Source organism: Theropithecus gelada, chromosome 7a (genome assembly GCF_003255815.1).
Source record: "Theropithecus gelada isolate Dixy chromosome 7a, Tgel_1.0, whole genome shotgun sequence".
Lineage (NCBI taxonomy): Eukaryota > Metazoa > Chordata > Mammalia > Primates > Cercopithecidae > Theropithecus > Theropithecus gelada.
The window spans coordinates 51,166,892-51,180,851 of NC_037674.1; the positions used below are offsets into that span (position 1 = coordinate 51,166,892).

The 13,960-nt window shown below is 52.0% G+C and overlaps 1 protein-coding gene and 1 pseudogene across 1 annotated transcript in view; both read right to left on the reverse strand.

Annotated features, from left to right (window-relative positions):
* The window catches only part of LOC112627508, a 28,395-nt pseudogene that overhangs the window by 8,668 nt on the left and 5,767 nt on the right, over nucleotides 1-13,960 (reverse strand).
* LOC112628008 (golgin subfamily A member 6B-like) overlaps nucleotides 9,230-13,960 on the reverse strand; it is a 6,990-nt gene continuing 2,259 nt past the window's right edge. The window contains exons 4-12 of the mRNA XM_025390773.1: nucleotides 13,778-13,865; nucleotides 12,884-13,392; nucleotides 12,539-12,607; nucleotides 11,132-11,207; nucleotides 10,610-10,701; nucleotides 9,945-10,047; nucleotides 9,761-9,861; nucleotides 9,516-9,669; nucleotides 9,230-9,429 (exon numbers count right to left, since the gene is read on the reverse strand). Coding sequence (XP_025246558.1) covers nucleotides 9,230-9,429; nucleotides 9,516-9,669; nucleotides 9,761-9,861; nucleotides 9,945-10,047; nucleotides 10,610-10,701; nucleotides 11,132-11,207; nucleotides 12,539-12,607; nucleotides 12,884-13,392; nucleotides 13,778-13,865 — 1,392 coding nt within the window. The remainder of the gene's footprint in view (nucleotides 9,430-9,515; nucleotides 9,670-9,760; nucleotides 9,862-9,944; nucleotides 10,048-10,609; nucleotides 10,702-11,131; nucleotides 11,208-12,538; nucleotides 12,608-12,883; nucleotides 13,393-13,777; nucleotides 13,866-13,960) is intronic.

Here is a 13,960-nt window from a genome sequence, read left to right on the forward strand (position 1 = left end):
CCCGCAGGCTCCTCCAGGCTGAGTTCATGGCTCTGCTCTCTAGTGGCCAGAGCCGGCTTCACCTAAGCTCCAGGGGCTTTCCAGGAAAAGTGTCCCTTGGAAAGGGTGTGGCCTTTACACTGCTCCCAACAGCACCCTAGAAATGGCTTGGCCTTTTCCCTCCCCTGAGCTCCACAGAGGACACAGCCAGCAGAGGACACATTCCCCGTCATCCAGAAATGGGTTTGATTCTCAGCCGAGGGACAGCAGGACTGGTAGAGACTGTCAGTCCACACAGCTGCCTGCACAGCGCCCCCATGCCTGTTGGGGGGTGGGAGGGATGGTGGGGGCTGGCTGTCCACAGGCCGGGCATGATAGGGAGGCTCACTGGAGGTGGCGCACTTTTGAGAGGCAATGTCAGGGGACAGCTTCCTCTTGTTGGGCCACAAGACTCCACAAGGACAGCACGGTGACTGATTCCCAACGCTAGAGGTGAGGCAGTCGGCCATGTGTAGGGGTGTGTGTGTGTGTGTGTGTGTGTGTGCGCGCGCGCGCGCACGTGCGTGTATATATATATATATGAGTATTTATAGATATTTATAGAACAGGGCAGGGCGTGCCACAGAAGGGGCACAAGGTTTCAGCAACGTCACACCTGGATGTGTCAGCTCAGCACTACAACAGACTAAGTCACAGATGAAGGGGGCTGGCTTTGGGCTGGGGAGCCACTGTCAAGTCACAGGACACTCGCCCAGGCAGGCTTGGAAAGGGAGGCCTCTGAGAAGAGGAGGATCTGTTTAAAGGTCGAAGTGGGGCTGGGGCTCTCTGGTCCGGATGAACTTGCCTGACCTGATCAGTTGGCAGTTGGAGAGAAGTAGAGAGAAAACAGGAGAGAGAAAAGTGAGCAGAGAGCTGGTGAGGCAAGCCAGAGCACGGGCGGGCGTGCTGCAGCAGCTGTGGGAGGGCCACGGAGGGGAGGGCGCAGGTGCAGGTGTGGCAAGGTTCCTGGAAAAGAGGGACTGGAAGGGAAAGGGGAGGAAGAAGAAGGGAGGAACTGGAGCTTCACAGGTAGTACATGGGGACTGCGGCAGCCCTCCCCAGCCCACACACACTGGCCTCTCCCACAGCACCCAGGCACTGCACCCACAGTTCAGACCAATACTCAGCCCCCTTGGGCTTCCCTCTTCTCTGGTCACCCTGCCTTCCAAACCACTGGCCCAGGGCCACCTCTTACCTTGGGGTGCCTCACCCAACAGCCACCAGGCCTGATAGAGAAGGAACACTGCTTGACCCAGGTTGGTGAAGCTAAAAGGGATGGATGATTGGAGTGAGCGCCAGAGCCCCCTCTGGGTGGTCAGAAAGCCCAGGACCCTCTGAAAGGACCCTGGGGGAGGAAGGGAGTGTTGGCAGCCAGATGCCACTGGCCATAGACTTATAAGTCTAAGAGGGGAGCCTCAGCTGGTTGTGGGGTCCACAGGTCGCATAGGTGAGGCTGGGCCTTTCCTGCTGGGAAAAGTGTAAGAGGGATTGTCCGTGGGAGGGGAGATGGGTGGGCTCGCTAGGCAGAGCTCAGCTGGGCCAGCAGGCACTGTGGTCCCCTTGGCTGAATAGCACAGGCAACCCCTAGGAGCAACAGGCCAAGGTGCATGAGCCCACTGGCCTGTGGTAGTGCCTCAGTGGGGGCCAGAGACCCTGCCTTCAGTCACACGCTAGCAGCTATGATGGTACCTGGGAGGGAGGGAAGGGGCCTGTATGGGACTCTCAAGATTTTATCCTAGATCGCCACTGGATTGCTGACAGACAGAGGAGGTGGGACCCTGACTATCACCCCTGCTCTGCAGTGGATTCGGCTCTCGGCACTCCCAGGCTGGGAGCTGGATGCCCTGCCCTGACAGCATGGCTCAGACTGCACTACAGGTACAGCGTGCCCAGGATGACGTTCCTAGGCTTCTGGCAGCCTCAGAGTCCAGCCCCATATACAACCCCCTCCAAGTTCCCAGCACCTAAAACGTAAACCATGAGCTCTCTGCCCTCTCTGACAGCTCCAGAGAGCACCCACGTCTGCCAGCTTGGGCATGGAGCCTGTTCCAAGAGCCCACAGCTTCAGTCATGCAGGCTGGGAGGCTTTGGGGCTGTGGGGGCCAGCCCTGGTACCTGCGTCCGGCTGGGACGCTCTGCACCTGCAGCCAGGAGTTGTCCACAGGCCCCCATGGGCGTGCTGATGGTGGTCATGCTGATGGTCGTGTTGATGTCTCCGATGATGCCAGGTGCCTCCTTCAGCACATGGTGTGTGCACAGCATCTCATTGCACCGCTATGCCTACTGTGCCAACTCCTCCATCAGCGTGCTCTGGTCCCCACATGAGTACACGTTGGCCAGCAACTCCGAGAAGATGAACTCCTTGGTCTGAGAGTGGGCAAAGAGGGAAGGAGGTTGGGACCTGATGCTTGTGCCCCACTGGCCACCCCACCAGGCCCTACTGGGGCTGTGTGCTGGACTTGGAGCCCTGAGTATGGCTTTTCAGACACGGCTTCTACACCACTTAGACTCAAAGACCTGCCTCCCCACCGCCCTTTTCTCACTCAGATAGGGAAAGAGGTCCAGAGGAAAAGTCACCTGTACTAGGTCACAGATCTGGGAGGGGACCCAGGACCCATCATGCCACCAGGACACCTATCTACTCAGTTTTTAATTTTTGGAGACAGGATCTCACTCTGTTGCCAGGCTGGAGTACAGTGGGTGAGATCAATGCTCACTGAAGCCTCAACCTCCTGGGCTCAAAGTGATCCTCCAAGGTTAGCCTGTTGAGTAGCTAGCACTACAAGCACATGCCACCACCAGGCCCAGCTATTTTTTGAATTTTTTTGTAGACACCAGGTCTCACTATGTTGCCCAAGGCTGTTCTCAAACTCCTGGGCTCAAGCAATCCTTCTGCCTTGGCCTCCCAAAGTGCTGGGATTACAGGCATGGGCCACCATGCCCAGTCCTGTTATAGTTCTATGGGACAGCTCTGGTCTGGACCATGCCCCTCTCTCTAGACCTGGTCTCATAGGGCTGGTTGGCATCTCCCCCAGGCCAACATGGCCACCTGCGTTCCCAGTGCCACAGGAGCCTCTGACCCCATGAGGCAGTGCATGCACATTGTTGATCNCTGCCAGGGCAGGGCATCCAGCTCCCAGCCTGGGAGTGCCGAGAGCCAAATCCACTGCAGAGCAGCGGTGATAGTCAGGGTCCCACCTCCTCTATCTGTCAGCAATCCAGTGGTGATCTAGGATAAAATCTTGAGAGTCCCATACACGTGGTCATCCCACAACACACCTCACAGGCCAGGCAGGAACACACAGGCCCCGTCCCTTCCTCCCAGATACCATCATAGCTGCTAGCATGTGACTGAAGGCAGGGTCCCTGGCCCCCACTGAAGCAGTACCGCCAGCCAGCGGGCTAAGGCACTTTGGCCTGTTGCTCCTAGGGGTCAACTGTGCTGTTCAACCAAGGGGACCACAGTACCTGCTGGCCCAGCTGAACTCCGCCTAGCGAGCCCACCCACCTCCCCTGTCACAGACTCTCCCTCTTCTGCTTTTCCCAGCAGGAAGGGCCCAGCCTCACCTATGTGACCTGCAGACCCTGCAACCAGCTGAGGCTCCCCTCTTAGATTTATAAGTCTATGGCCAGTGGCATATGCCCTTCCTGCCTCCCCCAGGGTCCTTTCAGAGGGTTCTGGGCTTTCTGACCACCCAGAGGGGCCTATGGCACTCACTCCAGCCATCCATCCCTTTAAGGTTCACCATCCTGGGTCAAGCAGTGTTCTTTCTCTATCAGGCCTGTTGGCTGTTGGGTGGAGCTCGCCAAGGCTAGAGGTGGCCCTGGGCCAGTGGGTTGGAAGAGAGGGTGACCAGAGAAGAGGGAAGCCCCAGGGGGCTGAGCATTGGTCTGAATTGTGGGTGCACTGCCTGGGTGTCATGGGAGAGGCCAGCGTGTGTGGGCTGGGGAGGGCCACCACAGTCCCCAGGCACTAACTGCGAAGCTCTGGCTCCTCCCTCCATCTTCCTCCCCTTTCCCTTCGAGCCCCTCTTTTCCAGGAATCTTGCCACACCTGCACCTGTGTCCTCCCCTCCCCAGCCCTTCCACAGCTGCTGCAGCACACCCCTGCTCTGCCCTTGCCTCACCAGCTCTCTGCTCACTTTTCTCTCTCCCATTTTCTCTCTGCTTTTTCTCCAACTGCCAGCCAATTGGGTCAGACAAATCCATCCTGTCCTGAGAGCCCCAGGCCCCACTTTGATCTCTAAACAGATAGTCCTCTTCTCTGAGGCCTCCCTTTCCAAGCCTGCCTGGGCGGGTGTCCTGTGACTTGACAGTGGCTCCCCAGCCCAAAGCCAGCCCCCTTCATCTGTGACTTAGTCTGTTGTAGTGGTGAGCTGCCACATCCAGGTGTGACCGTTGCTGAACACTTGTGCCCCTTCTGTGGTATGCCCTGCCCTGTTCTATAAATACCTATAAATACTCTGTGGTATGCCCTGCCCTGTTCTATAAATACCTATAAATACTCTGTGGTATGCCCTGCCCTGTTCTATAAATATCTATAAATACATACATACATATACATACACACACACACACACACACACCCCTACACATGGCTGACCGCCTCGCCTCTAGCGCTGGGAATCAGTCACCATGCTGTCCTTGTGGAATCTTGTGGCCCAACAAGAGAAAGCTCTCCCCTGACATTCCCCTCCAAATTGCACCACCTCCAGTGAGCCTCCCTGTCATGCGCAGCCTGTGGACAGCCAGCCTCCGCCATCCCTCCCAGCCCCCACCAAACATGGGGGTGCTGTGCAGGCAGCCGTGTGGACTGAAAGTCTCCACCAGTCCTGTTGTCCCTCAGCTGAGAATCAAACCCATTTCTGGATGACGGGGAATGTGTCCTCCGCTGGCTGTGTTCTCTGTGGAGCTCAGGGGAGGGAAAAGGCCAAGCCATTTCTAGGGTGCTGTTGGGAGTGGTGAAAAGGCCACACCCTTTCCAAGGGACACTTTTCTTGGAAAGCCCCTGGAGCTCAGGTGGCACTTGTGCTGTGAAGCCTGCTCTGGTCACTAGGGTGCAGGGTGATGAACTCAGCCTGGAGGGAGCCCGCGGGGCAGCTGGCACCCTGGAGGGACAGATAGAACTGGTCATGAGGTGCACTGAGGGACAGACAGAACAGGCCACCAGGCGCAGACAGGAGAGGGAGGCAGGGGGACAAAATGGAAGATGCCTGGGGTGGATGGAAGTCAGTGCCCTTGAATGCTGGTATCTGCCTTCCTGGCCACCAGTAGATCAGGCTTCTGAGCCTGTTGGCTGTCAGGGCCTCACTGTGCCCCATAGGCATCATGGCAGTCCCAATGAAATCCACCAGGTGTCACCAGGCAGCATACAGGTAACAGGCCTGGAAGGTCCCCAACAGCTGAGCTGGACATGCTCAGACACTCTGGGGCTCCTCATTCAGTGGCACAAACTCTAGGACCCAGTGAGGGAAACGGGAACCCACCAGGCTGAGCAGTATGGCTAAATCCATTTATTCCAAAATGAAAAGCAAAACAAACAGGAGTCATATCACCAGGGAGCCACAACCCCATCCCCACCTCCTTCCTCTGTCCTATGCTATCAATAAATAAGTCTCCCAGCCATAAGTAATGACTAGAACCTCCTCCCCATATGCCAGCTCCAACCTTCATGAGGTACAATACAGGGGGTGGCCCTAACCCCTGGAATATACAAAATGTTACACAGATACTATATGTACACTGGGGAAGGGGGGTCACCCCAGCAGCCCGTGCCCTCATCTGCTCTACACTTAGCCCCACTGTCCTGCCTCAGCTGCCTCTCCAAATAAGAAGACGGGAGCTCCCTGGAGGGAAAAGTTGCTTTGGTGAGAGTAGGGAGGCCATCCCAGGCCTCCTCCAAACAAACCAACTCCACCAGCCTCTGGCTCTTCAATAACAAACATCACCATCCAGGAATGTAAGGACTCAGCCCTGGTCAAGGTGGCAAAGGGTCTGGTTGTCTTCCCCACATTAGACAGGGATCTTGTCTTGCTACCCTAATGGTAAAGGGGTGACTGGGAAGGGGTGATAGGGACACGGTGGGGGTGAAGACTCCAGCCCTGCTTCTCCAGGCTTATGCTGACAGGGGCCTGCTTTTATTTATTTTTATCCTATGACTTTTTTTTAATCCCATAACTTCTTTTTCATAATACTTTTTTAAAAACTTGTCATAAAACATTATCCTACTTTTTTTCCACAACACTTTTTTTTGCCACAACTTTTCCACAACATTGTTTATCCCATAACTTTTTCATCCACAACTTTTTTATCCCGTAACTTTGGTTTGTGTTCTTCTAATAAACACACTTGCATAGTTACAATTTTGTAAAAATAAAATCCGATGATCTCATGCCAAGCTTGCCCAGCATTTGCACAGTCTCAATACCTTTAACACCACAGTTTCCAAGACACACAAAATTTTATGGCAAAAACAGCACTTTGCAACAATTTCCTAACTTATTGCATTACAGTAGTATCACAGTAGCAGTCAATAATGGCACTTTAGACAACAGTCTTTCAGTATTTCCATTATACATTCTGTTGACAGAAATTCACAAATTGGTAAAAGTCATTCTAAGAAAACTCGGCAAATAAAGCTTGGCATTGGAATTGGCATTTCTTTCTCTACTTTTCCTTCCCCCAGGTTCTTTCTAGTAAACTACAGTATTCACATTTTAACATACTTTAACTTATTTCAAAACATTAAGATAACAGTTATATTTTTGAGTAGTTATATTATTTTAAAGTGACTCTGTAAGATAAAGTTTTAGAGAAACTATATTATGGATAGGGCTGATGTACCTTTTCACATTTTCTAAATATCAGCTTTGGTTTTAGAACTGATTTTTTTTTCATTTCTGGAAAACCTATCAGGTTTCATCAAAAACTTTAAAAATAATGACCATATATTGCAATCTTTAAATAGGTACTTCGATTCTTCTAACAGAAATTCAAATTCATTCAGTTGAACTCACATTTTCAAATTTTATATTTCTGATGATGTCTAACTTTCTAATGTTGCCTTCTAAGCAAATTGAAAGCTGCCTCATATTGAATGAGGAAGAGAACAAATACTTGACTGAATGAGGTATTGCAAAGACTGCATGCTTTGAAGAAACACTTAAGTTATTGTCATAGGATTTCCATTCTTTTTAGCTTTTTCTGAAACATAGGACAAAATCTCTACACAAAGAGCGGTATTTAGAAACTGTACCACTGTTAATTAGCCACACTATTTGGTCTAACAGTTTTTCTTTATCATTCTGAAACTGGGTTTATCCAATACCTTGATAAATTCATACAATTTGGAAGAGTCAGTTGAAGGACCAATATTTGTACTCTTTCAGTGAATGCAGGCAAATCTGTTATTTCATCTGTAAAATCATATTATTGCTCTCCTATTAATGTCATATTTATAAAAGTATCATGAGGATGTCAAATGCTAAAAATGGAGATGGTCTAGTAACTAGAATTGCACACCCCAGGGAGCGCACATACATCTCTCCCTACATCCTAATACTGTGACGTATTTTGGAACACAGACATTAGAACTTCATGAAGTTTTAACTGTTGATTCTTTCCCAAGCATCATGAAGTTATGATTTAGGCAACATATGACTGAAATAATTCATTCATCCTGTATAGGCACGTAACATAAATATGGCACAAAATATGCCTCTAACTGAAACCGAGAGGTATAAAAACATATTTCACTCTTCGTAAGGAACTTTGTGAGGAAATATAACTCTGTGATTGTATAGATACTTTTACTCATAATACTTTGACATCACAAACAGTAGATTGCATTGCAGTTTGTAAATATTTTAAGTTGCATAAACTTCTCCTTGATTCTCAAATGTAGTATAACACTGTCCACTAAAACTGCTTTTTGTTTCAACGAATACTCTCACATGTATTAGTTTATTAAAATGGTTGTTATTATTTTTAATGTGTTTTCCATTCAAGGAAAAGAAGTAAATTCCTATGTCAGATTAACCAATGTGGCTGAAGAATAGGTATTAGCCAGAGAGGTCTAGATGGTAAAATCAGTCTTCTAGCCTCAAAGAAGCTCCGTGAACATAGAGGAATGCCAGGTGTCACACAGCTTTCCTTCACTCGAATTCATTCTTGACTAGAGCCTGTATGCCTGTTCCAGGGACATTTAAACTCTGAAAGGATTTCTTATGATCTTCACTAAATACACTAAGAAGAATGCCAAGCAGTGCCCTTTTGTGTACTGGGACATGTAGTCATGTGATTAAAACAGGTAACATGAACTCTGACTTTAAAATGTATTGTAGATATAAATGCTCTAAGCTAGAAAAGGTTTTCCGCATCCACAGTCAATGATGGGAGCCTTTCATTCCTCAGAAAGAATCCCTTTTTAGGTCATTGAGAAAGAGTCCAACCGCTGCAGCTCATGCTGCAATATCTTCATGAGCCCAGAGCACATACAAATCCTAAGGGAACTACCATAGTACCGCGCTCATTCCTGGCACCAGAACAAATGAAACACACTCTATCGTGCACACACCGGCCAGAGCAGGCCACTTTCCTCTTCTGTGAGATTTAAAAAGCTCCCCAAAATGTTACTACTCCCATCCCCAATACACAGAAAATAGGGGAAAAGCTGTTTCCAGTTCTCGGCCTTTAAACAACTCTAAATGTCGGTACTCACAGTGGCGTATTACAAAGTAATCAACAGTGCGCACTTGAGGGCAAACCACATATTGAGCTAATGAAGAGCTCACTGTGATTAGGAATCGATCAAACATAATAGCAGAACATAAGCAGATTTTATATGAATTCTGTAATGAATATACATGCTGCAATAACATTTAAAAAGCAGGGCAGCCTATTCCGAACCAGTAAGAATAGTTTTGTGCAAATAGTGGGTCTTTGTGTGTTTGAACTCCCACCATGTAAGGGCAAACTCGATATGCGAGCTAATGACCTACAATTATCAATTAAAAACAAAAATGCTGACGGATGCCCGAGTGAACATCAGGGAAAGACCCACTCTCCCTTAACTTTTCAGAAAGACATTTAAACTGTAAATTAGAAACACAAACATGAGGGGCTCTAACATTCCAATGAAGTAGATGAATTGTGTAGGGGATTAACCCTATAACTTTTTGTTGTTGTTGTTTTTAAATTTCTTGACCGGCTCTCAGATAATGATGATGTTTATCTCTCTGTTCTTGGCTGCCCGGTAAAAGAATGGCACGCAGGGTTTGGTGGCCAAGCCTAGGTGCTCCTGGGTGTCCTGCGTTACAGGAAGCAGCTGCAGGATCTTCTGTGCAGTGGGGTTGTCACGGGGAGAACCCTCCCTGGCCTGTCCTGGTGCAGGCTCCACGCTGTACTGAAAATCTTAGGAGAGAGGGAGGCGGGGCTCTGAGTACACTGGGAGGCTCCCCTGCTGCGGCCTGCCCACCCTGCCTGAGGGCTCTACTCACCACTCTGCTCCTCTGCAGCTGCAAGTTCCTGGGGGGCTGGGGCCCCTGGAGCGGGCTTATCAAGAGGGTTCTGGGCAGCAGGGAGGAATTTGTCATGCCCCTCGTGGTCGCCCACAACTGGCAACACCATATCTTGCAGCTCCAGCAGCTTCACCTGAAGGGAGGGGTGCTCAATTGCCACGCCTGAGCCGGCGACAGCACCCACCCTCACCCCCAACCCCGCAGAGATGTTGCACACCCTCTACCTTCATCTCCTCCTCCTTCTGGGCCAGCCTGCTGGCTTCCTCCTCCTTGTGCTGCGTGTTTGGCCCTGCCCCCTGGATCTCACATACCGTGATGTGCTCTCCTGTGAGAGGACACGGCTCAGACACTGGGGCCCCTCTGAAGGCCCTGCAGCTCCCCATGCCCGTGCCCTGGCCTCCTGCTTACTCATGCCATCTGTCGCTCCAGAGAGCTGGATGAATCCAAGCTCTCGTTTCACCACCTGCTGCTTCCCGTCCACCTTCTCCCTCAGGAGGTCCATAAAGCCACTCTGGAGCCAAAATAATAGGGTCACATCACGGGAGTGACCTGTCCTGCCCCGCCCCCACTTTTCTTGGCCCATGCCAGGACTCACTCACCTTCACCTTCTCCATGGCCTCCTACAGGGCCCGGTAGCTCTCCCCACACACAAACTCACCCCCAATCCCTGGGGCCGGGACCTCTGCCTCTGGCTGCTTCCAGGCCGAGGCCACCAGGTGAGCCAGGTGCAGGCAGCACAGCCTTCACACCTTCCGCTGCCCACATAGCCGTGCCTGCTCCTCCTGGGCACTGGCTTCAGCGGAGGTGAAAAATGCCACTTGAAGGCAAGAGGTGAGTATTCTTGTAGGGGCATACACAAAACAAATGGGGCAGGGAGGTGGAGCACAGCCCCTTCCCTTGGGGCCTCAGAGAGTGCACCTGTTGGTCACAGGTGAAGTGGTGGCTGACCACTGGCTCCCGGAAGGGGTGAAGGTCTAGAGAAATCAGAAGGCGGGGAAAGCAACAGCATAAGGGGGTCTGGGAGGGACCACAGAGGAAGGTGGCAAAGCGGGGGCAGGGAAAGTCAGACTCACCGTGGCTTCCCAGCTCTCCAGGTCCTTTGGGATGCTCGGCATAGGCCGAGGCACCCCCTCCTCCTCAGTGTCTAGATGTCCTCCTCCATCTCCTGTGGGGAGGTGGCCAGAGGGGTCCTCAGAAAACCCAACAAGGGAAGTACTGTGGGCCCACCTCTGTCCCCACCCTCACTGTGTAACCCTGAGCCAGCCCCTCCCCAGAGGGGAATGAGCTGCTGTTCTTTATTTTTCCTGTAAGACCCAAGATCTTCTATATTGCCCAGGCACAGTCACACTACTGGTTGGTGCGGGAGTTCTGACCTGCTCCCTTTCTGATCTGGGCCAGTTCACTCATCCTTAGGCAACCTGGTGGCCCCCTGCTCCCAGGAGGTCATCATATTGATGCCAAACTTAGTGCAGACACCCGGTTGGCATAACAACCAGCTGTTCTAAAAGTCTCTTCCAACCCCTCAATCCTATGCTGCTAACAGTCCCCCCTTCCTCCTGGGGCCCTCTCCTCTTCCTCTGAGTGGTCTCCTGTACCTTGTCCAGGGAGAGCCATGAGACTCGACTGGGTCTCTAGCTGTTGGTTCTGCTGGCTGGCAGCTTCTAGGCACTCCTAAGGGAATGGAAAACAGACTGAGAAGGCACAGAGGTTGCCAGGTCGTCCCCCTCGGGACCCTGTCCTCAGCGACTCCCTCTCCTGGGTCTCCTGCAACTTTTGGCAGGCCATCTCAGCCACCGCTTTGCCCTGAGCTTCCTGCTGCTGCAGCTGGTCCACGAGCTGGGTCTGCAGCAGTAACTGCCTGTGCGGCGCCTCCTTCTCAGAGGTCAGCTGCTAATGGGTGACCACGTACTGTTGCAGGTGACCCCGGTACTAGTCTCACTGCTGCTGCTGCAGACTCTGAGACTCTTGGCTCTTCAGCTGTATCTGCAGGAAGACCCTGGGCGTGAGGGCATGTGGTGGTTGGCTTCCAGATTTTGGGCCCGTTAATAGGGTAGCGAGGGCACGGTGGGGCTCTGTCACCTGCCTGGGACCCTGGCCCCTTGCTCCAGGCCTAAGAGACTTCCCCTCTTGCCTAGAACTCCATGCCTCCTTCCCCAGCCTCAAATCTCCTGTCCTTCTTCCCACCATTTAAACTGTAGACCACGGACTGGTGGAAAAGCAGAAGGAGCCAACCACCATCTGCTAAGTGTGCTACACGCCTAATGCTTTCCATGTGTTCTCTCATTTAATCCTCAGCACCTCCATAAGAAAAATGCTAACTTCCTTTTGAAGCTAAAGAAACAGAGACTTAGAGATGAAAAGTAGTTGAATGGTGACCAGTGGAACCGAGGCCGGAATCCAGTTTGAATCTAAGGAGGCTTTTTTCTTTTGTTTTGAGACAGTGTCACCATGTGGCCCATACTGGAGTGCAGTGGTGCAATCTCAGCTCACTGCAACCTCCACCTCCCAGGCTCAAGAGATTCTCCTGCCTCAGTCTCCTGAGTAGCTGGGATTACAGGCATGTGCCACCATGCCGGGCTAATTTTTTTGTTGTTATAATTTTAGTAGAGATGAGGTTTCGCCATGTTGGTCAGGCTGGTCTCAAACTCCTGACTTCAAGTGATTCTCCTGCCTCAGCATCCCAAAGTGCTGGGATTACAGGCAGGAGCCACTGTGCCTGGCATAAGGACCCTCTTATACCACTGTCTCTACCCCTATGATTGGGGGAATCCATGCCTCTAGCTGGGAAGATGATGTCCAGACCTGGGAGGAGCCCAGGGCTACCCCACCTCTAAAAGTCAGAGGGTAGGAAGCAAGAAACAGTCATGGAGCTGCCCTGGAAGGTGCTAGGGTCACCTGCCCCCCAGCTGGAGCTGCCTTTGGCCTGGCACTTCCCCTCCCCAGAGGCTGGTGCCTGCCTCCCAGCCCTTCTTGGATGGGGCAGAGGTTACCATCTCCCTCACCTTGCTCAGCTTCTCCTGCAGCTCCTTTACTTGCTGCTCCAACTGCAGTGTGCTTTTGTTCTTGTTGTTCTGGACAGAGAGAAGCAATCAGTGGCCATCCACTGCAGCTGGAGACCCCAGAACTTGGTGTCTGCCTCCCATGTCACCGGAAAAGGTGGAAGTAGGTTAGAAAAATCATCCCCTCTCCCCTACAGCCATCAGAGCAGGGCCTGATGAGCTCTGGCTCACAGATGCCTTTAGAAGTACCATGTCATGTGAGGGCTACACTGCCTCATTTTACAGGTGGGGAAACAAAGACCTGGAGGGCGAGGGATGAGGGCAAGCTCCCCAGGTGGGGCAACACACCAGATCCTCAAAGCTGCACTGTGGCTCAGCCAGCTGCTTGTTGAACTTGTGGTTCTGGGAGAGCGCGAGCCTCTCCTCCTGCATTTGCAGCTTCTTCTCCTGTTTTCGTAGCCTCTCCTCCTTCTCCCACAGCCTCTCTTCCTGCTTTTGTAGCCTCTCCTCCTCCTTTCGCAGCCTCTCCTCCTGCTTCCATAGCCTCTCACCCTGCTCCCCCAGCCTCTTCTGCTTCTCCCGAAGCCTCTCCTTTTGCTCACATAGTCTCTCCTCCTCCCGCAACCTCCTCTCCTCCTGCTTTTGAAGCCTCTCCTGCTGCTCTCGGAGCCTCTCCTCCTGCTCCTGGAGCCTCTCCTTTTGTTCCTTGCTCAGGAGACTCAAGGCCTGATTGTTTTCCATCTGGAATTGGAGCTTTCCCTCCAGACTTTCCACCTCCTTCCTCAGGTGTTTGGCCTCATCTTGTAGCTGTTCCACCTGAGATGTCCCTGCTGGATCCACCGGGGACGGGGGCTCAGCTGAGAAATGAAGCAGACAATAAGGACCTCTGGATTCCCCACCCACCATGCCCCCTCAAAGAAAAAGCCCTCCTTTTGATGCAGCTCCTCTCAGGCTTCCCAAACTTGTCCTCACTGCTAATGATTCCTCGCACCCGATGGTAGCCAATTTCCAAGCCATGTCAGCTAGAGAGCACTGTGGGTGGCTGACAATGGGCACTCCTCGCTCTTAGCTGACGGGGACCCTGAGGCTCATGGAGATGACAAGACTTGCCAGCTGCTGGCACAGACCTCTTTCCCTCTGCCTCAAAGCCTTTCCATCCAGCCACCTCCCTGGGGCACTCTAAGCCACCCCACAGCCCTCTGATGCCAGTCCTGCTCCCAGGTCACACCAGCCCCATCTTACCTATCTGGTGTTTGAGTTCGGAGAAGCTCCTCTCCAGCTCCTGCATCCGATGTATGTCACGCTTCTTCTCCTCCTTCAATGCGTGAGCCTGCCCAAAGCACAGGGGGAAAGGGCCCTGGAGAGAGGGGCTGGTGGCTGGACAGGCTACCATCTCCCTCTCTGCCCCCACCTCCACAAAGCCCA